The sequence below is a fragment of the Coregonus clupeaformis genome, chromosome 27 (assembly GCF_020615455.1).
Source record: "Coregonus clupeaformis isolate EN_2021a chromosome 27, ASM2061545v1, whole genome shotgun sequence".
NCBI lineage: Eukaryota > Metazoa > Chordata > Actinopteri > Salmoniformes > Salmonidae > Coregonus > Coregonus clupeaformis.
Window position 1 is genome coordinate 42,219,986 of NC_059218.1, and position 27,897 is coordinate 42,247,882.

General features: G+C 45.7%; 1 protein-coding gene across 2 annotated transcripts; it reads right to left on the reverse strand.

Annotated features, from left to right (window-relative positions):
* Positions 1-963: 963 nt before the first annotated feature.
* Positions 964-26,200, reverse strand: LOC121542030 (hormonally up-regulated neu tumor-associated kinase homolog A). 2 transcript variants are annotated; one of them, XM_041851454.2, is made up of 11 exons: positions 25,373-26,200; positions 19,070-19,212; positions 17,699-17,848; positions 17,258-17,313; positions 14,369-14,504; positions 13,932-14,059; positions 10,323-10,449; positions 9,625-9,793; positions 8,349-8,508; positions 6,690-6,836; positions 964-2,331 (listed from the first exon to the last, which is right to left on the reverse strand). In XM_041851454.2, the coding sequence occupies exons 1-11, from the start codon at positions 25,589-25,591 to the stop codon at positions 1,562-1,564; spliced, it is 2,205 nt and encodes a 734-aa protein (XP_041707388.1). In that variant the 5' UTR covers positions 25,592-26,200; the 3' UTR covers positions 964-1,561. The 2 variants fall into 2 exon arrangements, with proteins under 2 accessions (XP_041707388.1, XP_041707389.1); XM_041851455.2 differs by lacking the exon at positions 6,690-6,836 and having other exon boundaries at positions 25,373-26,199.
* Between the last annotated feature and the right edge of the window lie 1,697 nt (positions 26,201-27,897).

The following is a 27,897-nucleotide window of genomic DNA, read 5'->3' on the forward strand; positions in this document are numbered from 1 at the left end:
GCAATACCGCCGTCACAGCAGGCAGAACACACACTTAGTAGTATTGCACAAACTACAGGCAGTATCACTTAAGACGACGTGCAGTGATCCTAGTAGTTCTGCCCCCCCTCCTCCTCCTCCTCCTCCTCCTCCTCCTCCTCCTCCCCCCCCCTCCTCTTCCTCTTCCTCCTCCTCCTCCTCCTCCTCTTCCTCCTCTTCTTTCTGTTTCAGTCCGAGGCAGGGTAGGGTTGGGTTGTGTTGCAACACTCAACAAGTCATCGTAAATGCTTTGACACTTTTATAGAACATGTCTGTCTCAACAGGTAGATCTGCTAACAGAGACCGAGGTCGAGTCCCTAATGGTATCCTTTTCCCTTTATAGTCCATAGGGCTCTGGTCAAAAGCAGTGCACTCTGTAGGGAATAGTATACCATTCGGAACACCCCCTAGGACTGGCTCGTATACAGTTAAACTGTCATATGGAATGATGTATATTTCCACTGTTATATCATTTAGAACCTGATTACACAACAGGTTGACAGTTGGGCTCAGAACAGTAACTTATAGGTCTACAGGGAAGTCAGAGCAGTGAGTGTGGGGTGGATATGGAAGGATATGTGACTGGCTAGGAAACAAACTCTCGCTAGGATTCTGCGGTGTTGGGTTCAGTGGAACACTATTCACTGTGGATTCCATAGAATTAGAACTTATTCTGATTCTATGGTAGAAGCCATCAGTGACGTCAGGTTCCGTTGGAATGAAACTATAGCGAACATTCTACTGATAAACCACAGATCATAGAATGTTTGTTTTAATGAACGTAACAGCAGAAACATCAGCCTGGTGTTGGTATTGCTGGATTGCAACTATGTGGCTTAAACACACAACCACAGTAATGTCGACCTGAAGTGACCTCCTAGAATAACACAATGACATAACAGTCTTCCAGGGAAATCAGCCCCTGTTGTTGTAGGTTTGGTTTACAATAGTTAGATTATACAGCCACTTCCACCTGTAAAAACCATATCTTCATCTCTGTGTGTGTGTGTGTGTGTGTGTGTGTGTGTGTGTGTGTGTGTGTGTGTGTGTGTTGTCACTCAGCCCTCTCTCACAGCACAATATGTAACAACGACAGGTAAAACTCTGACACTGTGGAGCTTTCCTTCACATGTTCCAGTCACTGGAGTCACAAGTTGTCTTCACAAAGGCCTTTCACCAGCAGAAACAATCGTTGACAGTACAAAGTGTGTCATTTTCATTTAATTTCAATCCAACTTTAGTCTTCAGTGTTCTATTTTATAGTCTTTCACTCCAACAGCCAGAGTGTCTCTGTGTATCTAGAGTCATAGTGTCGTCATGGTGACTGCCTCTGCAGAGGACAGGTCACAGGTCAAAGTTCAAAAGTTCCAAGGCCGCTCAGGAAGTACCACACCCACTTCCTGCCCCAAACAGGACGCAGGAAGAAGGATCGAGATCCAAAACTGTATGAAACGACGACAACTCGTTTTATAGTGCACTAACTTTGGACCAGAGCCACATCCTGGTCTTTGATCATCGTCGTTGTCCCGTTACCCACAATGCTTCAGCAGAGGGTCTTAAGTGCCCCGGAGGCGCAGAGCAGCGTCTGCATGTGGTAGGGGGGCGGCGACACCAGATCCTCCTCCACCGCTTGCTCCGCCCTGAAACTGAATGGCTGGAAGGGGACCTTCTTCTTCAGGATCTGGCCGATGCCCATAGAAGGGAACTTACTGCCGCGGTGATGGGGGCTGTCTGGCTCAACGTTGCCCCCGGAGGATGGCGGACTAAACGCAGATGACGGGTTAAGCGGGGAGAATGCTGATTTGGGCGGGGAGAAGGCTGAACCTGCTGGGGGGCTGCCGAAGGTGCTGGGGGGGCTACCGCTGGTGTCTGACCCAAACCAGTCACCCGAGTTAGAGGAGGACTTTTTGGGCTGGGGGTTGACGATGAGCACAGGGGGGCTGGGGATGGTCGCCTTTTTTAAGTAGGAGGAGTCAGGGTGAAAGGCGGAGACGTGTCGCGGAGGAGAGAAGGTCCCATTGGTCAGTTTGTACCAGGGCGTGGCCGAGGCAGGAACCACAACGTCGTCGATTGGCTCGGCTTTGGAGAGGGAGTCGTAGGAGTGCATGCCGATTGGAGAGGGAGCAGGGGGGGCGGGGATGTGGTCCGGGCTGGTATTGGCCGCCTGGAGAGTTTCGAGGCGCCTGATTGGCTGTGGCGTGCGGGGGAAGAGGGGGTGGATCTCCAGGTATTCCATGGAGGACGAGGCGACGGTGCCGGACGGGGCGAGAGGAGAGGCGCGGTGGAAGTTACCTGTCACCGCTCGCAGAAGAACTGAAAGAGAGAGAGAGAGACAGAGAGAGAGAGAGAGAGAGACAGAGAGAGAGAGAGAGAGACAGAGAGAGACAGAGAGAGACAGAGAGAGACAGAGAGAGACAGAGAGAGACAGAGAGAGACAGAGAGAGACAGAGAGAGACAGAGAGAGAGAGAGAGAGAGAGAGAGAGAGAGAGAGAGAGAGAGAGAGAGAGAGAGAGACAGAGACAGAGACAGAGACAGAGACAGAGACAGAGACAGAGACACACAGAGAGAGAGAGAGAGAGAGAGAGAGAGAGAGAGAGAGAGAGAGAGAGAGAGAGAGAGAGAAGGGAATGTTAATGTCAACTGTCACTACAGACCACATTCTATAACATAAGTGTTACCCTCTGGGCTGACATGTATCCACCTGACCTGGGTTCAAATACATGTGTATCTGAGTATCTGGTATAAAAAAAAACATTTTCTGTGTATTTGGGTATTTTCAAATACACAGCCCAAAACAAGTACTTTTTTTTTGTATTTTAACGGTTATTTGTAAAAACCAAATATTCATTGCATTTAAGAGGATTTTCAAATACTTATTTCAAATACTATTTCCAAATTCCTGGGTAAATGCATGGGAGTGTATTTGAGCCAGTGTATTTAAATTGTTCAAATACTTTTTAAGTGTATTTCCAAATACATTACAATTTTCAACTACTTGTCTTTTCAAATAAAATATATCTGAATACTTACTTCGGGAATGTATGTGAAAATAATTGGATGTTTGAAATAGTATTTGAACCCAGGTCTGATATCCACACAATGGCTGTCTTTATACTGCTAAATAACATATTTCAGTCCATTACATCACATAACCCACAGAATGTAGTTTTATCCGTCTCTCTCCACCCCAAAACAAACACAACTCTAACTGTAAATCTTCCCCAGTGCTAAGCCTAACCCATTCATATGTTATCCCTACATCTGCCTCTGAGAACAGTACAGAACACTAGAGAACAGTACAGAACAACAGAACAGTAGAGACCAATAGAGAACACTAAAGAACACTAGAGAACATTACAGAACAGTAGAGAACATTAGAGAACAGAAGTCTTTAGTGTGACTGTGTGTAGTAACTGTCTTTAGGGTGACTGTGTGTAGTAGCTGTCTTTAGGGTGAGTGTGTGTAGTAGCCGTCTTTAGGGTGAGTGTGTATGGTAGCTGTCTTTAGGTTGAGTGTGTGTAGTAGCTGTCTTTAGGGTGAGTGTGTGTAGTAGCCGTCTTTAGGGTGAGTGTGTATGGTAGCTGTGTTTAGGGTGAGTGTGTGTAGTAGCTGTCTTTAGGGTGAGTGTGTGTAGTAGCCGTCTTTAGGGTGAGTGTGTATGGTAGCTGTGTTTAGGGTGAGTGTGTGTAGTAGCTGTCTTTAGGGTGAGTGTGTGTAGTAGCCGTCTTTAGGGTGAGTGTGTATGGTAGCTGTGTTTAGGGTGAGTGTGTGTAGTAACTGTCTTTAGGGTGAGTGTGTGTAGTAGCTGTCTTTAGGGTGAGTGTGTGTAGTAGCTGTATTTAGGGTGAGTGTGTGTAGTAGCTGTCTTTAGGGTGAATGTGTGTAGTAGCTGTCTTTAGGGTGAGTGTGTATGTGGTATCTGTCTTTAGGGTGAGTGTGTGTGTGGTAGCTGTCTTTAGGATGAGTGTGTGTAGTAGCTGTCTAGGGTGAGTGTGTGTAGTAGCTGTCTTTAGGTTGAGTGTGTGTAGTAGCTGTCTTTAGGTTGAGTGTGTGTAGTAGCTGTCTTTAGGGTGAGTGTGTGTAGTAGCTGTCTTTAGGGTGAGTGTGTATGGTAGCTGTCTTTAGGTTGAGTATGTGTAGTAGCTGTCTTTAGGGTGAGTGTGTGTGTGGTAGCTGTCTTTAGGGTGAATGTGTGTAGTAGCTGTCTTTAGGTTGAGTGTGTGTAGTAGCTGTCTTTAGGGTGAGTGTGTGTAGTAGCTGTCTTTAGGGTGAGTGTGTATGGTAGCTGTCTTTAGGTTGAGTATGTGTAGTAGCTGTCTTTAGGGTGAGTGTGTGTGTGGTAGTTGTCTTTAGGGTGAGTGTGTGTAGTAACTGTCTTTAGGGTGAGTGTGTGTGTGGTAGCTGTCTTTAGGGTGAGTGTGTGTAGTAGCTATCTTTAGGGTGAGTGTGTATGGTAGCTGTCTTTAGGTTGAGTGTGTGTGGTCGCTGTCTTTAGGGTGAGTGTGTGTGTGGTAGTTGTCTTTAGGGTGAGTGTGTGTAGTAGCTGTCTTTAGGGTGAGTGTGTGTGGTAGCTGTCTTTAGGGTGAGTGTGTGTAGTAGCTATCTTTAGGGTGAGTGTGTATGGTAGCTGTCTTTAGGTTGAGTGTGTGTGGTCGCTGTCTTTAGGGTGAGTGTGTGTAGTAGCTGTCTTTAGGGTGAGTGTGTATGGTAGCTGTCTTTAGGGTGAGTGTGTGTGGTCGCTGTCTTTAGGGTGAGTGTGTATGGTAGCTGTCTTTAGGGTGAGTGTGTGTGGTCGCTGTCTTTAGGGTGAGTGTGTGTAGTAGCTGTCTTTAGGGTGAGACAATATAATATATATTTGTCAGGAGGGAGAAATACACTACATGGCCTTCAAACACTACATGTGTTTCATTAGTAGATTTAGCTATTTCAGCCACAACCGTTGCTGTCAGGTGTATAAAATTGAGCACACCGCCATGCAATCTCCATAGACAAACATTGGCAGTCGAATGGCCCGTACTGATGAGCTTAGTGACTTTCAATGTGGCAGCGACATAGAATGCCACCTTTCCAACAAGTCAGTTCGTCAAATTTCGTCAAAGCCTAAGATCACCATGCGCAATGCCAAGCATCGGCTGGAGTGGTGTAAAGCTCGCCGCCATTGGACTCTGGAGCAGTGGAAACGTGTTCTCAGGAGTGAAGAATCACGGACTAATCTGGGTTTGGTGGATGCCAGGAGAAAGCTACCTGCCCCAATGCATAGTGCCGACTGTAAAGTTTGTTGGAGGAGGAATAATGGTCTGGGGCTGTTTTTCATGATTCGGACTAGGCCCCTTAGTTCCAGTGAAGGGAAATCTTAACGTTACAGCATACAATGACATTCTAGACGGTTCTGTGCTTCCAACTTTGTGGCAGCAGTTTGGGGAAGGTCCTTTCCTGTTTCAGCATGACAATGCCCCCGTGCACAAGGCAAGGTCCATACAGAAATGGTTTGTCGAGATTGGTGTGGAAGAACTTGACTGTCCTGCACAGAACCCTGACCTCACTAATGCTGTTGTGGCTGAATGGAAGCAAGTCCCCACAGCAATGTTCCAACATCTAGTGGAAAGCCTTCCCAGAAGAGTGGAGGCTGTTATAGCAGCAAAGGGTGGACCAACTCCATATTAATGGCCATGATTGCGGAATGAGACGTTAGACGAGTCAACAGAGGGTGACTTGGGAGAGAGAGGGGGAGAGAGAGGCGGCTGCAGCCAGAACAGGCCTGTACAGTTTTTAAACACTGTATCAACAGATCTACTCAGCTATGTCAGTAAAACGTCTTCCCTCTAGTAATATGCAAATATACTGTCCTAGTAATTTGGGTACCTGAGGCTGAGTTACGCAGTTCTTCTCTCTGTCATAACATGCAAATAAATACACTACTGTTCCATGGCCTTGCCCAGGGGCATTCAAATGTTACCCTACGAGGTCTTGATTACTGCTGCTTTTTGTAACAACGACGCTGTGCGTTGAGAAGCAGGTGCAGGTGAAACGTTTAATAAAACAACAAACGTGAACCGAGACCAGCGTAACCGTGGCGATATAGCACGGACACGGAAACAATACCGACTGAGGAATGAACGTGAGGGAGGGACAGATAAAGGGGAGGTAATGAGGAAGGCAATGGAGTCCAGGTGTGAATCATAATGATCTGCAGGTGCGCGTAATGATGGAACGCCAGGTGTGCGTAATGATAAATCCCAGGACCGGCGGTTAGTATTCCGGAAACATCGTACGCCGGAGGGAGCAGGGTGTAGACTTGACAGCTTTTCTGTTCTACCTGATCATTATTGCACCCACCTGGTGTCCCAGGTCTAAATCAGTCCCTGATTAGAGGGGAATCACCCACCTGGTGTCCCAGGTCTAAATCAGTCCCTGATTAGAGGGGGGGCTATGGGAGAAAATGCGGTGGAACTGGCTCCTCCTTCGTGCTAAGTTCTGCAGCCATGCTAGCCTTTGTACAACACCATCTTCACGTAAATAAACGTTCTGCTAGTATAATGTACATTCTGTAATAACTGGAGAAGGTCACACCGGTGTGATGATACACTGCACATAGGAACACAAGGGCCCATTTCAAGGTACGCCCAGTACTATGCTGGCTGTGTGTGTTGTGTGTGTTGTGTGGTCTCACCTCTCTTATGGGGATGAAATGATGGGAGGGGTGGAGGTATGGAGGGGTGGCATCTAGGGTTGGGTGGTATCCAGATTTCCATACCTTCATACCGTGCCTTTGCCGTCCCGGTATATACGGTATTACCGGTAGTGCACACAAGGGGCGCTATTTTTTTTTTCAAAGGAAGAAAATCCCAAAAAAACGTCACTTACCAGAATGCTACCAAAATGCTAACAATGCTAGGTAAATGCTAACAATGTTAGGTAAATGCTAACGAGCGCATGCCAACATTTACTACTAGGCCAGACAATCCAGCTCATAGTTATGCAAGTATCTCAAAACGCACGCTAACGTTAGTCACTTAGCTAACATTAGCAAGTTAGCAAAACCCAGATGGAGAGAATTTATTTGGCACATTTTAGATAGTTAACTTATTAGTTAGAATATATATAGCTGGCAAATATTAGTAGTGAATTTAATACAACTTGATCATTTCACTGAAGTTTCACTGCAGGAGTGACTCACCTCACAAAGCTCCCATTTAGCTAATTGTGCTTCTTTGTAAACAAACGCATGTGACTGGCTCAAACCGCTGTTTTGGGAAACTAGTACCGGTAAGCTTCATAATGAAAAAGCTTCATAATGAAAAATTACCTAATGGGCGAAATAATGAACGCGATCTGCTTTATCTATTACCTAGTGCACAAGTTGACTGCAAGTATTTATTTAAAAAGTACTAATATTCAAAGGCCAAAAAACATGACTTACCAGAATGCTAACAAAATGCTAACAAGTACTAAGGAATCCTCATAGAGAATGCTAACTAAATGCTAACGAGCGCATTGCAAACATTTTGTACAGTTTCTGACCTAAACTATACAAGTATACAAGTAACTCAAAAATGCTACACAGTTTGCTGCATGCACAAAACTAATATTAGCCAGCAAGGCTCTTGATCCAGGAGGGGATTCTCTGCTGTTACCAAGCGAATGCTTGAATTTGGAAGAAGCTAACCACTTAGCTATATAGCTAACTAGCTACTAAATGAGTAAACCAAATGCACAACTACAGAGCATTTAATACATTCTAGACCGTTAACTTAATAGCTGGCAAACATTTAGTTGTGAATTCCATACTGTAATTAGATAACCTGGCACATGCTGCACGACAGAGAGTGACTCACAAGGTTCCGGTCTCTTGTCATCGTGTGCTTGTAAATAAACACCACGCGACTGGGGACTACCGTAAGCTACATAATAATGTGACAGGTGAAATGAAGAACGCAATGTACCTTTATCTCCTAACGTATTGCAGAAGTTGACTGCAGGTATTTACTTAAAAAGTAGCTACAAATATTCAAATAGTTTCAACTGTGTTTTGACGGTATTGAAAAACAATCCTGTGGCTTTCCCCAAATACCCCGGTATACCGCCCAGCCTTGTGGCATCAGCCATTGTTGTTGAGAGTAATCAGTGCTCCAGCTAATGAAAGGATTTCTGTTGAGAGGATATATGGGGAATATTTTACATCTTAAATTTTTTAGTCATTTAGCAGGCGCTCTTATCCAGAGCGACTTACAGTTAGTGAGTGCGTACATTTTTCATACTGAATAGAGGGGAGTGTGTGGGTGCTTGTTTATTTGTGTGTGTGTATTCGCGTTCGTGTGTGTGCTCTCACCATTCCTGTGTTTCTTCTCCTTGCTAGGGCCCTTGCTGACAGCCAGGTAGACAGGAGTCTGTTTAGGAGGGATGGTGACCTTCTCTATGTGTTTCCTCCACTGGGTCTGGAAGTATTCATTCTTCTCTGTCTTCTTCTCTTTCTCTTGGTACACCTTTTCCTGGGGGACAGAAACGTTATTACAATGTTATTCCAAAGATATTCAAGCATTATTCTAGAGTTAAAAGCCTACTGCTTTTCCTGAAGAAAACATCGTATTACAATAAGCTCCGTTCTGTTGGGTTTTTCCTTGTATCTTGCTGCTATGTGTGTTGCTATTGAATGACCAGAGCTTTTCTTATCTTGTCCAGATTGAATTAGCAGCTCTTTGTCATGTCCTCCATTAGAAACTATTAGACAACAAAGGACGTAGCTACCACTATAATGTAGCTACCACTATAATATACTCCACGGTGTAGTGTGTTGAAAACGTACCCTGTACTCCACGGTGTAGTGTGATGAAAACGTACCCTCTACTCCACGGTGTAGTGTGATGAAAACGTACCCTGTACTCCACGGTGTAGTGTGATGAAAACGTACCCTGTACTCCACGGTGTAGTGTGATGAAAACGTACCCTCTACTCCACGGTGTATTGTGATGAAAACGTACCCTGTACTCCACGGTGTAGTGTGTTGAAAACGTACCCTGTACTCCACGGTGTAGTGTGATGAAAACGTACCCTGTACTCCACGGTGTAGTGTGATGAAAACGTACCCTGTACTCCACGGTGTAGTGTGATGAAAACGTACCCTGTACTCCACGGTGTAGTGTGTTGAAAACGTACCCTGTACTCCACGGTGTAGTGTGATGAAAACGTACCCTGTACTCCACGGTGTAGTGTGATGAAAACGTACCCTGTACTCCACGGTGTAGTGTGTTGAAAACGTACCCTGTACTCCACGGTGTAGTGTGATGAAAACGTACCCTGTACTCCACGGTGTAGTGTGATGAAAACATACCCTGTACTCCACGGTGTAGTGTGATGAAAACGTACCCTGTACTCCACGGTGTAGTGTGATGAAAACGTACCCTGTACTCCACGGTGTAGTGTGATGAAAACGTACCCTGTACTCCACGGTGTAGTGTGTTGAAAACGTACCCTGTACTCCACGATGTAGTGTGATGACGTACCCTGTACTCCACGGTGTAGTGTGATGAAAACGTACCCTGTACTCCACGGTGTAGTGTGATGAAAACGTACCCTGTACTCCACGGTGTAGTGTGTTGAAAACGTACCCTGTACTCCTTGGAGAGCCTCTTCATCTTGTTGTTGAGCAGGAAGTAGACAGCCAGGGTGTGACAGGCTCTGTTGGTCAGCACGGCACTCAGCACCTCGCTGTGTTTATAACCCATCCTCTCTGTCATATGGAGCAATACCATGTGGTTGATCTCCTCAATGTGGATCCTATAGAGAGAGAGGTTAGCCATCTGACCTGTGTGTGTGTTTGAGTGTGTGTGTGTGTGTGTGTGTACCTGTTGAGGTAGGGTGCTCCAGTGTGTGTGTGTGTGTGTGTGTGTGTGTGTTACCTGTTGAGGTAGGGTGCTCCAGTGTGTGTGTGTGTGTGTGTGTGTGTGTACCTGTTGAGGTAGGGTGCTCCAGTGTGTGTGTGTGTGTGTGTGTGTGTGTGTGTGTGTGTGTGTGTGTGTTGTACCTGTTGAGGTAGGGTGCTCCAGTGTGTGTGTGTGTGTGTGTGTGTGTACCTGTTGAGGTAGGGTGCTCCAGTGTGTGTGTGTGTGTGTGTGTGTGAGGTAGGGTGCTCCAGTGTGTGTGTGTGTGTGTGTGTGTGTGTGTGTGTGTGTGTACCTGTTGAGGTAGGGTGCTCCAGTGTGTGTGTGTGTGTGTGTGTGTGTGTGTGTGTGTGTGTACCTGTTGAGGTAGGGTGCTCCAGTGTGTGTGTGTGTGTGTGTGTGTGTGTGTGTGTGTGTGTGTGTACCTGTTGAGGTAGGGTGCTCCAGTGTTAGCGTTAGCCAGCTGTAGCCAGGAATCAGCCATGACCTGGTGGATGTTGGGTCTCTTAGCTGGATCTGGTTCTAACAGCTTCTTCAACAGACAGATGGCCGCTGTGGAGGAGACAGAGACAGAGAGACAGAGACAGAGACAGAGACAGAGACAGAGACAGAGACAGAGACAGAGACAGAGACAGAGACAGAGACAGAGACAGAGACAGAGACAGACAGAGAGAGAGAGACAGAGACAGAGAGAGACAGAGAGAGAGAGAGAGAGACAGAGACAGAGAGACAGAGAGACAGAGAGAGAGAGAGAGAGAGAGACAGAGACAGAGAGACAGAGAGAGAGACAGAGAGACAGAGACAGAGAGAGAGAGAGACAGAGACAGAGACAGAGAGAGAGAGAGACAGAGACAGAGACAGAGAGAGAGAGAGAGAGAGAGAGAGAGAGAGAGAGACAGAGAGACAGAGACAGCGAGAGACAGAGAGACAGAGACAGCGAGAGACAGAGAGACAGAGAGAGAGACAGAGAGACAGAGAGAGAGAGACAGAGACAGAACAGAGAGACAGAGAGAGAGACAGATAATTTGTTAAAATACTTACTATGACGTAAAATACTTAATAATCCAGACAGTGCTTGCATATCAGTTTTGGGGTCAATTCTATTTCAATTACAGTCAATTCAGAAAGTAAACCAAATTCAAATTCCCATTCCAAATGTTCCTTATTGAAAAGCATTGGGGAGAATTGGAATTGGAATTTCAGTGTACTTGTTGAATTGACTGGAATTGGAATGGGGTTTGTTGGTTTAGTTGCAACTTAGGTGGAGCCAAGTCTTATCCCGCTGGGCACAGATGTCAGTTCAACGTCTAGTTTTGATTTACATTTGGTTGAGTTGTCAACTAACTATGAATTTCTTGATGACTTTTTGCAAATCCAATCATTTTCCCACGCTGATTCAACTTCATCACATAGATTATTTTGGTTGTAATGACGTGGAAACAATGTTGATTCAACCAGTTGTTGCCCAGTGGGATTGTTGTTCCTTGCCAGGAATGAGGAAGGGAACCAGTTGGGGTGAAACTTTTACAATAACCTTTCTCCAACCGAACCTCTAATTAAAACAGATTTCCAGCTAATTGTATGAGTTATGAGTGACAGCAGGAGCTAAAGGGAACTGGTTGGTCCTGCCTGTGGTGCTTGGTTTGGCACTCCACTCATACCTGAGGTTGATCTTTACACACACACACACACACACACACACACACACACACACACACACACACACAGGCTACCTCCTCTATTCTAAAGAAATGAATCATGGTGCCAAAGAATGTTGAGACACGCTACCATCAACGTCACTGTGTAGATGCACCTGACCTCAGAGGAATGAGCTGATAAGTGTCAGCTCACAGTTGACCGTGCATGTCAGAGCAAAAACCGGAGGTCGAAGGAATTGTCGATAGAGCTCCGAGACAGGATTGTGTTGAGGCACAGATCTGGGGAAGGGTACCAAAAACATTCTGCAGCATTGAAGGTCCCCAAGAACACAGCGGCCGCCATCATTCTTAAATGGAAGAAGTTTGGAACCACCAAGACTCTTCCTAGAGCTGCCCGCCCGGCCAAATTGAGCAATCGGGGGAGAAGGGCCTTGGTCAGGGAGGTGACCAAGAACCCGATGGTCACTCTGACAGAGCACCAGAGTTCCTCTGTGGAGATGGGAGAACCTTCCAGAAGGACAACCATCTCTGCAGCACTCCACCAATCAGGCCTTTATGGTAGAGTGGCCAGACAGAAGCCACTCCTCAGTAAAAGGCACATGACAGCCCGTTTGGAGTTTGCCAAAAGACACTTAAAGACTCTCAGACCATGAGAAACAAGATTCTCTGGTCTGATGAAACCAAGATTGAACTCTTTGGCCTGAATGCCAAGCGTCATGTCTGGAGGAAACCTGGCACCATCCCTACGGTGAAGCATGGTGGTGGCAGCATCATGCTGTGGGGATGTTTTTCAGCTGCAGGGACTGGGAGACTAGTCAGGATCGAGGGAATAAGGCTGTAATGTATCAAAATGTGTTAAAGTCAAGGGGTCTGAATACTTTCCGAATGCACTGTAGTTGAAGGAAACACTGTGCTATCATCAGTTTCACAACAACAGGCCTCAATCTGATTTGCCGACCGGCTCCGGAGGAAATTCCGAGGCATTTATGGAACGGCCACCAGACGTCAGGAACAGACTGGAATATTTCCTGACGGAACAATTTAACGCGCTAATATAATATTAAGATAAGACTAGAACAAGATACCAATGCTGTCTTTAACTTACATGAAACCGGGGGAGTGTTCTGCTAGTTACAGGCTAATTCATCTGGCCAAGACAACTTTTCTCCTCTCCACCATTCAGAACGGCGAGAGAATGAGAGAGAGAATGACAGAGAGAAAGAGAGAGAGATAGAGATAGAGAGAGACAGAGAGAGAGAGAGAGAGAGAGAGAGAGAGAGAGAGAGACAGAGAGAGAGAGAGAGAGAGAGAGAGAGACAGAGAGAGAGAGAGACAGAGAGAGAGAGAGAGAGAGAGAGAGAGAGAGAGAGAGAGAGACAGAGAGAGAGAGAGAGAGAGAGAGAGAGAGAGAGAGAGAGAGAGAGAGAGAGATAGGAGGAGAAAGCAGACTGTCTCTATGTAGGTGAGTCTAGGAGGAGAAAGCAGACTGTCTTTGTTTCACCCTCTAGTTATCTCTATGTAGGTGAGTCTAGGAGGAGAAAGCAGACTGTCTTTGTTTCACCCTCTAGTTATCTCTATGTAGGTGAGTCTAGGAGGAGAAAGCAGACTGTCTTTGTTTCACCCTCTAGTTATCTCTATGTAGGTGAGTCTAGGAGGAGAAAGCAGACTGTCTTTGTATCACCCTCTAGTTATCTCTATGTAGGTGAGTCTAGGAGGAGAAAGCAGACTGTCTCTATGTAGGTGAGTCTAGGAGGAGAAAGCAGACTGTCTCTATGTAGGTGAGTCTAGGAGGAGAAAGCAGACTGTCTCTATGTAGGTGAGTCTAGGAGGAGAAAGCAGACTGTCTCTATGTAGGTGAGTCTAGGAGGAGAAAGCAGACTGTCTCTATGTAGGTGAGTCTAGGAGGAGAAAGCAGACTGTCTCTATGTAGGTGAGTCTAGGAGGAGAAAGCAGACTGTCTTTGTTTCACCCTCTAGTTATCTCTATGTAGGTGAGTCTAGGAGGAGAAAGCAGACTGTCTGTACCTTAGTTACTATGTAGGTGAGTCTAGGAGGAGAAAGCAGACTGTCTCTATGTAGGTGAGTCTAGGAGGAGAAAGCAGACTGTCTCTATGTAGGTGAGTCTAGGAGGAGAAAGCAGACTGTCTTTGTGTCTGTAGTACATGACCTGATGGTATTCTATTACCTAACATGAATGTCTTGACTTTTTGACTCCACTTCTAGTGTTACCGGTAGTATATATATATGAAGTGTGTGTGTGTGTGTGTGTGTGTGTGTGTGTATGTGTGTTTGCGAGCGTGCATGTTTCTGTGTGTGTGTGCGTGTATATACGTGTGTGTGTGTGTGTGTGTGAGTGTGACTGTTTCTGTGTGTGTACCTGTAGAGAGAGAGGGCGGTAGAGGGTTCATATCCTTGTCCACCATCTTTTGGTGCAGAGCCCTGAGACTGAAGGGCTCCACGGTGAAGGGAAGGGTGCCAGTCAGCATGGCGTACATGTTCACTCCTCTGTCAGGGAAACACACACAGGGACATTACTGTCTATGACACATAAATAAGTCCTGTAACGATGATAGTCAACTTGTTGAGAAGTGATCTAGTAGTTTGTACAGAGGTCTTATACAGCAGGGATGGGAAACCTGCATGTTGTAAACTGTTGTGTATTAAACCTGTATGTTGTAAACTGTTGTGTATTAAACCTGCATGTTGTAAACTGTTGTGTATTAAACCTGTATGTTGTAAACTGTTGTGTATTAAACCTGCATGTTGTAAACTGTTGTTTATGAAACCTTTTGGTTGTGTGGTTTGTGTACTCACATGGACCAGACGTCCACCTTGGGTCCGTACTTCTTGCGGGACAGTAGTTCCGGAGCAGCGTAGGCTGGGCTCCCACACTGGGTACTGAACGGGTCCGAATAACCCAGGATCCCTGCACAGTTACTGAGACCAAAATCTACAGGAGAGGGAGGGAGAGAAGGAGGGAGAGAGGGGAGAGAAGGAGGAGGGGGGAGGGGAGAGGGGGGAGGAGAGGGGAGAGGGAGGGGAGAGAGGTGGATATGTGTGTTATTTACAACCCTTCCTGGTTCAACAGTTCAATTCAATTTAAGGGGCTTGATTGACATGGGACACATACAGTACCAGTCAAAAGTTTGGACACCTACTCATTCAAGGGTTTTTCTTTATTTGTGCTATTTTCTACATTCTAGAATAATAGTGAAGACATCAAAACTATGAAATAACACATATGGAATCATATAGTAACCAAAAAAGTTTTAAACAAATCAAAATATATTTAATATTTGAGATTCTTCAAATAGCCACCCTTTGCCTTGGTGACAGCTTTGCACACTCTTGGCATTCTCTCAACCAGCTTCACCTGGAATGCTTTTCCAACAGTCTTGAAGGAGTTCCCACATATGCTGAGCGCTTGTTGGCTGCTTTTCCTACACTCTGCGGTCCAACTCATCCCAAACCAATCCAATTGGGTTGAGGTCAGGGGATTGTGGAGGCCAGGTCATCTGATGCAGCACTCCATCACTCTCTTTCTTGGTCAAATAGCCCTTACACAGCCTGGAGGTGTGTTGGGTCATTGTCCTGTTGAAAAACAAATGATAGTCCCACCTGGGCTCCCGAGTGGCGCAGCGGTCTAAGGCCCTGCATCTCAGTGCTTGAGGCGTCACTACAGACCCCCTGGTTCGATTCCAGACTGTATCATAACCGGCCCTGATTGGGAGTCCCATAGGGCGGCGCACAATTGGCCCAGCATCGTCTGGGTTTGGCCAGTGTAGGCTGTCATTGTAAATAAGAATTTGTTCTTAACTGACTTGCCTAGTTAAATAAAGGTAAAACAAACAAAAAAAGCCCAAACCAGATGGGATGAATGCTGTGGTAGCCATGCTGGTTAAGTGTGCCTTGAATTCTAAAGAAATCACAGACAGTGTCACCAGCAAAGCACCCCCCACACCATAACACCTCCTCCTCCATGCTTTACGGTGGGAACTACACATGCGGAGATCATACGCTCACCCACACCGCGTCTCACAAAGAGACGGCGGTTGGAACCAAAAATCTCCAATTTGGACAGATTTCCACCGGTCTAATGTCCATTGCTCGTGTTTCTTGGCCCAAGCAGGTCTCTTCTTCTTATTGGTGTCCTTTAGTAGTGGTTTCTTTGCAGCAATTCGACCATGAAGGCCTGATTCACACAGTCCCTTCTGAACAGTTGATGTTGAGATGTGTCTGTTACTTGAACTCTGTGAAGCATTTATTTGGGCTGCAATTTCTGAGGCTAGTAACTCTAATGAACTTATCCTCTGCAGCATAGGTAACTCTGGGTCTTCCTTTCCTGTGGCGGTCCTCATGAGAGCCAGTTTCATCATAGCGCTTGATGGTTGTTGCGACTGCAACATATGTGCTATTTCATTGTTTTGATGTCTTCACTATTATTCTACAATGTAAAAAATAGTAAAAATAAAGAAAAACCCTTGAATGAGTAGGTGTTCTAAAACTTTTGACTGGTATTGCCAAAGCAAGTGAAATAGATAATAAACAAAAGTGAAATAAACTATACATATTAACAGGAAACATTACACTCACAAAAGTTCCAAAAGTATAAAGACATTTCAAATGTCATATTATGTCTATATACAGTGTTGTAACAATGTGCAAATAGTTAAAGTACAAAAGGAAAAATAAATAAACATAAATATGGGTTGTGTTTACAACAGTCTGCCTCCCTCCTTATGTTTATTGTCATGTCTCAACTGTCGCAAAACAATTTCCCAATTTGGGACTAATAAAGAATGACTTCCCTGAAACACCCTGGTACTCTGGAAGAGGTAACGCTCTGTTCCCCTGAAACACCCTGCTACTCTGGAAGAGGTAACGCTCTGTTCCCCTGAACCACCCTGCTACTCTGGAAGAGGTAACGCTCTGTTCCCCTGAAACACCCTGCTACTCTGGAAGAGGTAACGCTCTGTTCCCCTGAAACACCCTGCTACTCTGGAAGAGGTAACGCTCTGTTCCCCTGAACCACCCTGCTACTCTGGAAGAGGTCGCCTGTTCCCCTGAAACACCCTGCTACTCTGGAAGAGGTAACGCTCTGTTCCCCTGAAACACCCTGCTACACTGGAAGAGGTAACGCTCTGTTCCCCTGAAACACCCTGCTACTCTGGAAGAGGTAACGCTCTGTTCCCCTGAAACACCCTGCTACACTGGAAGAGGTAACGCTCTGTTCCCCTGAAACACCCTGCTACACTGGAAGAGGTAACGCTCTGCTTTAACCCTAGCTACTGTTGGCTGAGTCAGTCTGTTTGGTTAGTGAGTCATCTCTTTCTGTCGTGGGAATTGACCTTTTTAGATGAGATAAAAAAGAGAAATGAAAGAACACACACAGACAAAGCCGGGGTCAGTTAGATAAACGGTGGTCAGTTAGGTAAACGGGGGTCAGTTAGGTAAACGGGGGTCAGTTAGGTAAACGGGGGTCAGTTAGGTAAACGGGGGTCAGTTAGGTAAACGGGGGTCAGTTAGGTAAACGGGGTCAGTTAGGTAAACGGGGGTCAGTTAGGTAAACGGGGGTCAGTTAGGTAAACGGGGGTCAGTTAGGTAAACGGTGGTCAGTTAGGTAAACGGTGGTCAGTTAGGTAAACGGTGGTCAGTTAGGTAAACGGTGGTCAGTTAGGTAAACGGGGGCTGGGGTGTAGTTACCTATGAGCTTGATGTGTTCCTGTTCATCCAACAGTAGGTTCTCAATCTTCAGATCCCTGCGAGACAGACACAGAGAGGTCCAGAACTTTACAGTCAGTGGCTAAATAATCATATGCTGATACTTTGATGGATATCTCTGAGTGAGTGAGTGAGTGAGTGAGTGAGTGAGTGTATACGTCTGTGTGCATCTAGATCTGTGTGCGTCCGTGTGTGTGTGTGTGTATCTACGTGTGTGTGTGTGTGTGTGTGTGTGTATCTACGTGTGTGTGTGTGTGTATCTACGTGTGTGTGTGTATCTACGTGTGTGTGTGTGTATCTACGTGTGTGTGTGTGTGTGTGTGTGTCTGTGTGTGTGTGTGTGTGTGTGTGTGTGTGTGTGTGTGTGTGTGTGTGTGTGTGTGTGTGTGTGTGTGTGTATCTACGTGTGTGTCTCCCCCTTACCTGTGCACCACTCCGGCCCTGTGTAGATGTTCCACAGCCATCACCAGCTGACGTACATATTTCTGCGTCTCTCTCTCGTCCAGCTTCTTCTTATCGTAGATCCGGTTCATCAGGTTTCCTCCAGGACACAACTCCATCACCAGGTAGTAACTGATGATAACAGATAGATGACAGGACACAACTCCATCACCAGGTAGTAACAACTCCATCACCAGGTAGTAACTGATGATAACAGATAGATGACAGGACACAACTCCATCACCAGGTAGTAACTGATGATAACAGATAGATGACAGGACACAACTCCATCACCAGATAGTAACTGGTGATAACAGATAGATGACAGGACACAACTCCATCACCTGGTAGTAACTGATGATAACATAATAACTCCATCACCAGATAGTAACTGATGATAACAGATAGATGACAGGACACAACTCCATCACCAGGTAGTAACTGATGATAACAGATAGATGACAGGACACAACTCCATCACCAGATAGTAACTGGTGATAACAGATAGATGACAGGACACAACTCCATCACCTGGTAGTAACTGATGATAACAGATAGATGACAGGACCCAACTCCATCACCAGATAGTAACTGATGATAACAGATAGATGACAGGACACAACTCCATCACCAGGTAGTAACTGATGATAACAGATAGATGACAGGACACAACTCCATCACCTGGTAGTAACTGATGATAACAGATAGATGACAGGACACAACTCCATCACCAGGTAGTAACTGGTGATAACAGATAGATGACAGGACACAACTCCATCACCAGGTAGTAACTGGTGATAACAGATAGATGACAGGACACAACTCCATCACCAGGTAGTAACTGATGATAACAGATAGATGACAGGACACAACTCCATCACCAGGTAGTAACTGATGATAACAGATAGATGACAGGACACAACTCCATCACCAGGTAGTAACTGATGATAACAGATAGATGACAGGACACAACTCCATCACCAGGTAGTAACTGATGATAACAGATAGATGACAGGACACAACTCCATCACCTGGTAGTAACAACTCCATCACCTGGTAGTAACAACTCCATCACCTGGTAGTAACTGAGCCTGTTTTCAGTCTCCAGCATGTCCAGTAGTATACAGTATAGTATAGTATAGTATAGTATAGTATAGTATAGTATAGTACCTGTTCTCAGTCTCCAGTATGTTCAGTAGTCTACATTATAGTATAGTATAGTATAGTATAGTATAGTATAGTATCGTATCATATAGTATAGTACCTGTTATCAGTCTCCAGTATGTCCAGTAGTCTACAGTATAGTATAGTATAGTATAGTATAGTATTGTATAGTATAGTATTGTATAGTACCTGTTCTCAGTCTCCAGGATGTCCAGCAGCTGGGTGATGTTGGGGTGTCTGATCATCTGTTGGATGTGGCCCTCTCTACGGAGGTTCTTAGTCACATACGAGTCCTTCTTCGCCTTCCTCTTATCTATCACCTTTACTGCAACCTGGGAGAGAGGGAGGGAAGGAGGGAGGGAGGGAAGGAAGGAAGGAGGGAGGGAAGGAGAGAGGGAGGGAAGGAGAGAAGGAGAGAGGGAGGGAAGGCGAGAGGGAGGGAAGGAGGGAGGGAGAGAAGGAGAGAAGGAGGGAGGGAGGGAGGGAAGGAAGGAGAAAGGGAGGGAAGGAGGGAGGGAAGGAAGGAGAGAAGGAGAGAAGGAGAGAAGGAGGGAGGGAAAAAATAATAAGATCAGTCTAGACCCTAGACCAGAGTTGCCCAACTGTGTTCCTGGAGAGCTACCCTTTTCGCTCCAAGCCCAGGTGTTACTAAACTGATTCATTTACATTTTAGTCATTTAGCAGATGCTCTTGTCCAGAGCGACTTACAGTTAGAGAGTCTAGACCCCAGACTGTAGACACAGGGCAGCCTGACCACTCCACTCTGTGAGATATGATATCATTAACAACTATACCCATGGAGAATGGACCAGGAGAGACAGAGAGAGAGACAGAGAGAGAGACAGAGAGAGAGACAGAGACAGAGACAGAGACAGAGACAGAGACAGAGACAGAGACAGAGACAGAGACAGAGACAGAGAGAGAGAGAGAGAGAGAGAGAGAGAGAGAGAGAGAGACAGAGAGACAGAGACAGAGAGAGAGAACAAATTTGACCCCAATAACTACCGTGGGATATGCGTCAACAGCAACCTTGGGAAAATCCTCTGCATTATCATTAACAGCAGACTAGTTCATTTCCTCAGTGAAAACAATGTACTGAGCAAATGTCAAATTGGCTTTTTACCAAATTACCGTACGACAGACCACGTATTCACCCTGCACACCCAAATTGACAAACAAACAAACCAAAACAAAGGCAAAGTCTTCTCATGCTTTGTTGATTTCAAAAAAGCTTTTGACTCAATTTGGCATGAGGGTCTGCTATACAAATTGATGGAAAGTGGGGTTGGGGGAAAAACATACGACATTATAAAATCCATGTACACAAACAACAAGTGTGCGGTTAAAATTGGCAAAAAACACACATTTCTTTCCACAGGGCCGTGGGGTGAGACAGGGATGCAGTTTAAGCCCCACCCTCTTCAACATATATATCAACGAATTGGCGAGGCACTAGAACAGTCTGCAGCACCCGGCCTCACCCTACTAGAATCTGAAGTCAAATGTCTTCTGTTTGCTGACGATCTGGTGCTTCTGTCACCAACCAAGGAGGGCCTACAGCAGCACCTAGATCTTCTGCACAGATTCTGTCAGACCTGGGCCCTGACAGTAAATCTCAGTAAGACAAAAATAATGGTGTTCCAAAAAGGTCCAGTTGCCAGGACCACAAATACAAATTCCATCTAGACACCGTTGCCCTAGAGCACACAAAAAACTATACATACCTCGGCCTAAACATCAGCGCCACAGGTAACTTCCACAAAGCTGTGAACGATCTGAGAGACAAGGCAAGAAGGGCCTTCTATGCCATCAAAAGGAACATAAAATTTGACATACCAATTAGGATCTGGCTAAAAATACTTGAATCAGTTATAGAACCCATTGCCCTTTATGGTTCTGAGGTCTGGGGTCCGCTCACCAACCAAGAATTCACAAAATGGGACAAACACCAAATTGAGACTCTGCATGCAGAATTCTGCAAAAACATCCTCCGTGTACAACGTAAAACACCAAATAATGCATGCAGAGCAGAATTAGGCCAATACCCGCTAATTATCAAAATCCAGAAAAGAGCCGTTAAATTCTATAACCACTTAAAAGGAAGCGATTCCCAAACCTTCCATAACAAAGCCATCACCTACAGAGAGATGAACTTGGAGAAGAGTCCCCTAAGTAAGCTTGTCCTGGGGCTCTGTTCTACAAACACAAACAGACCCCACACAGCCCCAGGACAACAACAACAACAACACCAATTAGACCCAACCAAATCATGAGAAAACAAAAAGAGAATTACTTGACACATTGGAAAGAACAAACAAAAAAACAGAGCAAACTAGAATGCTATTTGGCCCTAAACAGAGAGTACACAGTGGCAGAATACTTGACCACTGTGACTGACCCAAACTTAAGGAAAGCTTTGACTATGTACAGACTCAGTGAGCATAGCCTTGCTATTGAGAAAGGCCGCCGTAGGCAGACCTGGCTCTCAAGAGAAGACAGGCTATGTGCACACTGCCCACAAAATGAGGTGGAAACTGAGCTGCACTTCCTAACCTCCTGCCAAATGTATGACCATATTAGAGACACATATTTCCCTCAGATTACAGCGATCCACAAAGAATTCGAAAACAAACCCAATTTTGATAAACTCCCTTATCTACTGGGTGAAAAACCACAGTGTGCCATCACAGCTGCAAGATTTGTGACCTGTTGCCACAAGAAAAGGGCAACCAGTGAAGAACAAACACCATTGTAAATACAACCCATATTTATGTTTATTTATTTTCCCATTTGTACTTTAACTATTTGCACATTGTTACAACACTGTATATATACATAATATGACATTTGAAATGTCTTTATTCTTTTGAAACTTCTGAGTGTAATGTTTACTGTTAATATTTATTGTTTATTTCACTTTTGTTTACTATCTACTTCACTTCCCATGCCAATAAAGCCCTTAAATTGAATTGAAATTGAATTGAGAGAGAGAGACAGAGAGAAGAGAGAGAGAGACAGAGAGAGAGAGACAGAGAGAGAGAGAGAGAGACAGAGAGAGAGAGAGACAGAGAGAGAGACAGAGAGAGAGAGAGAGAGAGACAGAGAGAGAGAGAGAGCAGAGAGAGAGACAGAGAGAGAGAGAGCAGAGAGAGGAGAGAGAGAGAGAGAGAGAGAGAGAGAGAGAGAGAGAGAGAGAGGGGGGGGAGACAGAGAGAGAGGGAGAGAGAGAGAGGCCATCCTGTATATAGTAACCTGTACTGGTCTCTGCCACTACAGCAGCTGTCTCCAGCATGCCTAACACACTATAACACTAGAGGAGATCTTAGTCACGCAATTTTACATTTAATTAAGATGTTTGCAGTATTTCTCAATGAAAAAATGCATGAAAACGAGTCGTCCTTTGTTGAATGACAACAAAGAAGAATGGAGAGTGGGGGTATACTGGGGGAGGGGAGATGGAGAGTGGGGGTATACTGGAGGAGGGGAGATGGAGAGTGGGGGTATACTGGGGGGAGGGGAGATGGAGAGTGGGGGGTATACTGGGGGGAGGGAGATGGAGAGTGGGGGTATACTGGGGGAGGGGAGATGGAGAGTGGGGGTATACTGGGGGGAGGGGAGATGGAGAGTGGGGGTATACTGGGGGAGGGATATGGAGAGTGGGGGTATACTGGGGGAGGGGAGATGGAGAGTGGGGGTATACTGGGGGAGGGGAGATGGAGAGTGGGGGTATACTGGGGGAGGGAGATGGAGAGTGGGGGGTATACTGGGGGAGGGGAGATGGAGAGTGGGGGTATACTGGGGGAGGGGAGATGGAGAGTGGGGGTATACTGGGGAAGGGGAGATGGAGAGTGGGGGTATACTGGGGGAGGGGAGATGGAGAGTGGGGGTATACTGGGGAAGGGGAGATGGAGAGTGGGGGTATACTGGGGAAGGGGAGATGGAGAGTGGGGGTATACTGGGGAAGGGGAGATGGAGAGTGGGGGTATACTGGGGGAGGGGAGATGGAGAGTGGGGGTATACTGGGGGAGGGGAGATGGAGAGTGGGGGTATACTTGATTCAGTATGGGAATGAATGTGTGTGTTTACAGTAAGGGGAGATAAGGCGAGCTGGGAGGAGAGGAGGGGGTTCTCAGCCCAGGGGCCATGAGAAGTTGTTATCTTCTCTCTCTCAGACAGACACAGGGGGAAAGGGGTCATGCGGGGAAAGTGGGTTACATACATTCACAACAGATTCATCATACACAACATGTGCTATCTTCCCCTCTACCTCTCCCTTTCCTAGCCCTTTCTAATAATATGATCCCCCAGACGCTTCTCTACCCCCCCGGACACTGACCCCAAATACCGCTCCCCCCCCCCCACCCCCAGGCTCCCGTTGTAGACGACCCAGAGAGCAGCGCTGCTCCTCTCCCCTCCCCTCCCCCTCCCTCCCTCCCCCTCCCCCCCTCCCCTCCCCCTCTCCTCCTCCCTCCCCTCCCCCTCTCCTCCCCCCTCCCCTCCTCCCCGCCTCCTCCCCTCCTCTCCTCCCCTCTCCTGACTGTGATTGCCAAGTGTTTGCATCATCCATACAAAGGGAACAAGGGAAGGAGGAAAGGAGGGAAGAGAGGAGAGAAGGATTCTATCTCTCTCTCTCCACAGCAACAGAGTGAAAGGGGGTACGGGGGGGGATCTATTTCTTTAATTTTCTAAATAGGAATTTCAGGTCACACACAAAAACACGCACACACACACACACACATAGTGAAAAACACATACGCACAAACGCGCACTCACACAGTGAGGAAAAGGGGTACGTGTTTTTGTAATATGCTAATGAATTTGGCTGCACCTCAAAAGCCCAGAGAACCCAGAGAGACAAAGGCAACCAGTGGCCAATGGTAGCACACACACACACACACACGCACACAGACACACACACACAGACACACACGCACACGCACACAGACACACACACACAGACACACACGCACACAGACACGCACACACACACAGACACACACGCACACAGACACACACACACAGACACACACGCACACGCACACACACACACACACACACACGCCACACAGACACACGCACGCACACACACACACAGACACACACACACACGCACACGCACACACATATCAAAGCCATAATTTAATATGTAAGTGTCCGCGCCACTTTCTCATGGGCTGGTCTATTCATTATACACACACACACACACACACACACACACACACACACACACACACACCACCTGGTACAGAACACACACACACACACACACACACACACACACACACACACACACACACTGGTACAGAACACACACACACACACACACACACCACCTGGTACAGAACACACACACACACACACACTACAGTAAATATTGATCTTATTCATGCTGGGTTTTGGGCAGGAGTGTGCGTATGAGTGTGTGTATGAGTGTGTGTATGAGTGTGCGTGCGTTACCTCCCACAGTGCTGGTTAACCATCCCCACCTGGCACTATAGGAGTCCATTCATTATGAATGTGTCATTATTACAGTAGGGTTGCATGTGTACATCAGACCTCATTTGTCATTATATTATTATTATTATTATTATCATTATGAGTTGTGAAATAAGTAAGCGCTAGGTTATTGTTACAGGTTTTGGTTTTTTCCACTAACTCGTTAGTAAGTAGGGCGCACCGATTGGTGTCACCTCGTTAGTCAGTTATGTGTTACACCTGTGCTGGCTTGTCCATCTCGTTAGTGGGAAGGTGTTTCACCCGTGCTGGCCCAGGTGCTATTTAAGAGTGGCTGGCCCAGTGCTCCTGTTGGCTTGAGAGATGTGGAGGGTCAACACCTTTAGTCGGAGCGCCCTATTTTGATTTCTAGAAAAGCAATCCTTTATCTGATTTCGTTTTGCAACACCTTTTTGGTTTGCTTCCTGTCTTTAAGTTTGGTGCGGGGTTTTCTTTTGTTTGCCTCTTCTTGGGGTAATGTAGTGGGCGCACGTGGTGGGTGTCTTTTAGGTCCCAGTTGTTGTTGCTAGTCAACTTTCAGAACCCCTCCTAAAAGCCCACCTGTTTTGGGTTGTTGGTCAGTGACTCTTCGTTAGTTCTCTCTTCTGTTTGAGTGACTGTTGTTGTTCTTGCTGGGGAACGTAACGTTATCGACCCGGCAAACATGACTATGTATGTGACTATGTATATATATATATGACTGTATGTGTCACCACGTCGTGTAACCGCTGTACCGATTAGCAAGTAGTTTAAAACGTGATAGAAAATATCAATGACATCACTTTTCAATGTGAAGTGTCTATTTACATGTTACGTGTTTAATAGGAGGCTATTGTAACCCCGTTATAATTAAGTAGCCTAATTTAAGCAGTTGTCAAAATGTCCAATACATAATCTACATCTTGTAACTGTAGCAATATGGGTCACTTGGCAAAAGATTCAAAGTTTTACATTTCAACATCGAAAAAACTTAAGTTCAAGAACTGTCGACTAGCCTACCTTCTCTCCGGTCGTGGCATGAAGTCCCTCTCGGACTTTAGCAAAGGAGCCCTCTCCAAGTTTCCTCCCGATCAGGTAGTTCCCCACCCGCTTGGTGTGGTAGAAGTTCCGCAAGATATCCACGGCAGGACTGCTTAGGGAAGCCGGGACAACGTTCTCGTTATTGGGGGTAGGGGCCGGGGCTTTAACCCCGTGTAACCGGGGACTTTCAACGACCATGTCGAAGTCAGCGGCAGTTATAACCGCGTCTAACTGTCAAACTATAAACGGTTTGTTTGTTTTGACCAGATGGGCTTTTGTTTCTCGCTCTCTCCTCTGTCGCGCTAAACGGGGTCTGTCCGGTATGTGAGGAGCATCTGAAGTAAAGTCCCGTCTGCCTGTCCCAAATAATTGTAAATACTTAAAGGAAATCCGAGATGGCGCCACCTGTTCAACCTAAAGCGTCGGCATGTAGTGAGCGCACTCAGCACTTTCTTGAGATCGTTCAGAGATGACGCGTCCAAACGTTTTCAATCACTTTATGTAAAGGTCCCATAAAGAGAACACAATTCAAAATAGGCTTCTTGACTCAAAAAATTATAAATATTGCCAAAACGTTGTTAAAAAAAGACTAGAAGTCTGTAAATATCCTTAAATCCTGTGAGAAACAAACGAAAGTGTTGTTCATTAAACTTCTCTCTTTGTCACTGTCAATGTGTTCTGTAATGAGCGTTCCCGGTTCAGTGGGTGGGCGTTACTTGTTTGTGAGAAAAAGCTCCCGGACTTGGTAACCGGGCTGAACTGTAATCCTATCAGAGGCGGCGGCGGGAGGAGACGTGAGATCCAGATACCCAAACCCCGCCCTCCGAACATGCTTCTTCTCCCTCCCTTCTCCCTCCCTCCTCCGCTCCAAATACAGTAGCAGCCCCTGGCAGCTCAAACAAAGGAAAGTCTAACTCGCCCGGAGACTGGCTATAGGGATGATATCATAGTGCTTTCTCTCTGCCCTGATTGGAAGGTGACTCCTGGTAGTTAAAGAACACGGACTTTGATTTATGAGCCTATTGATTTTTCTTGCTGTTTGGAGAGAGGTTGACCCTTCTCCTTCACCTAAAGCGGCTTGTCTTGAATACAGATAGACAGAATAGCCTACTCCACAAGGTTATTTTATTATCCATGGATATTGTAAACCTAAAGGATGTGTTATGTAGGCTATATGCAAATGTAGGAGCAGTTATAACATGTTTTACATGTTGTTTTAGGAACAAAGAAATGTGTGATGAAGGGGAACATTGCGTAAAAGGGCTGCGCCTCTCCATTCCCATGTTCTGCTCCCACAATAACAAGAGAGGGCTCTGCGTGCCAATAACCAAACGAGCTACACGCGACACGCCCACACGTCTGATGGACGTTTTTAGATTGTGACGTCTCAAGAAAACAACTGACTGTGGTCTAAATTATACTCTAACACAATTTTATATTTGTGTTTGCTTTTTTTTTTTTATCCGCGCGTTATTTTCTTTGTGCTGTCAAATACATCTAATCAAATTAAATTGCATTTGTCACATGCGCCAAATACAACAGGTGTAGACCTTACAGTGAAATGCTTCCTTACAAGCTTCCTTAACCAACAATGAATGCAGTTTTAAGAAAAATAAGTGAAGTAAAAAAATAATGAAAGAGCAGCAGTAAAATAAAGCTACAGCTATTACATCAGTTAATAGCAATAACACACACACGGGAAACGGCATCTGTGTTTCTTTTAGTATTTTTTTTTCTTCTGTTTTCTTCATCCACATGGATGAAACTGATTTAATTAATGAATTAACTAGAAACAAAGCGTGGCGGCACCGCTTTGAAGGCCTCCCCATCAGAGAGGATGTGCTCAGTTTCTCCTGCCTTGTCTATGAACACACACACACACACACACACACACAGGAGAAACGCTCTGTTGAATTCATAAGAAAATGTTGCATTACATTCAACCTCTTAAATTTCGCTCCTGAATAGGAAGACAAGAGGCTAATGTATTGGTGCTAATAATAATCTACCAAACATATATTTTGGGCGGTAGGTTAGGGAACAAATAAGGTTTACAAATAAAACAATATTTCTCTATATTTATTTCGTCATGTTTTGCTAAACAAATACAGTCAGTAGATTGTTTTTGTCTTCTATAGCCAAGGAAAACATAGGCTATTGAATTGTTCTGTCAGCTGCAAAGTGTCAGCTCAGCACATTGCCTCCACCTTGCTTTGTCTACCGGACCATGCGGTCAAGACTGACGAAATCAGACGGTGGAAATATGGGAGCAAAAACGAGAATGTGGCGTCATCTATTGGTAGTATTATGAATTACAATCAATTAGATGATTCCAGACCGCTAGTTCATGTAGGTTGGCTATAGTGACGTTAGTACGCTACGTCAGCCGTATCGTGCAGCTCAGTTGGTAGAGCATAGCGCTTGCAACGCCAGGGTTGTGGATTCGATGCCCATGGGTGACTAGTATGAAAATGTATGCACTCGCCACTGTAAGTCGCTCATAG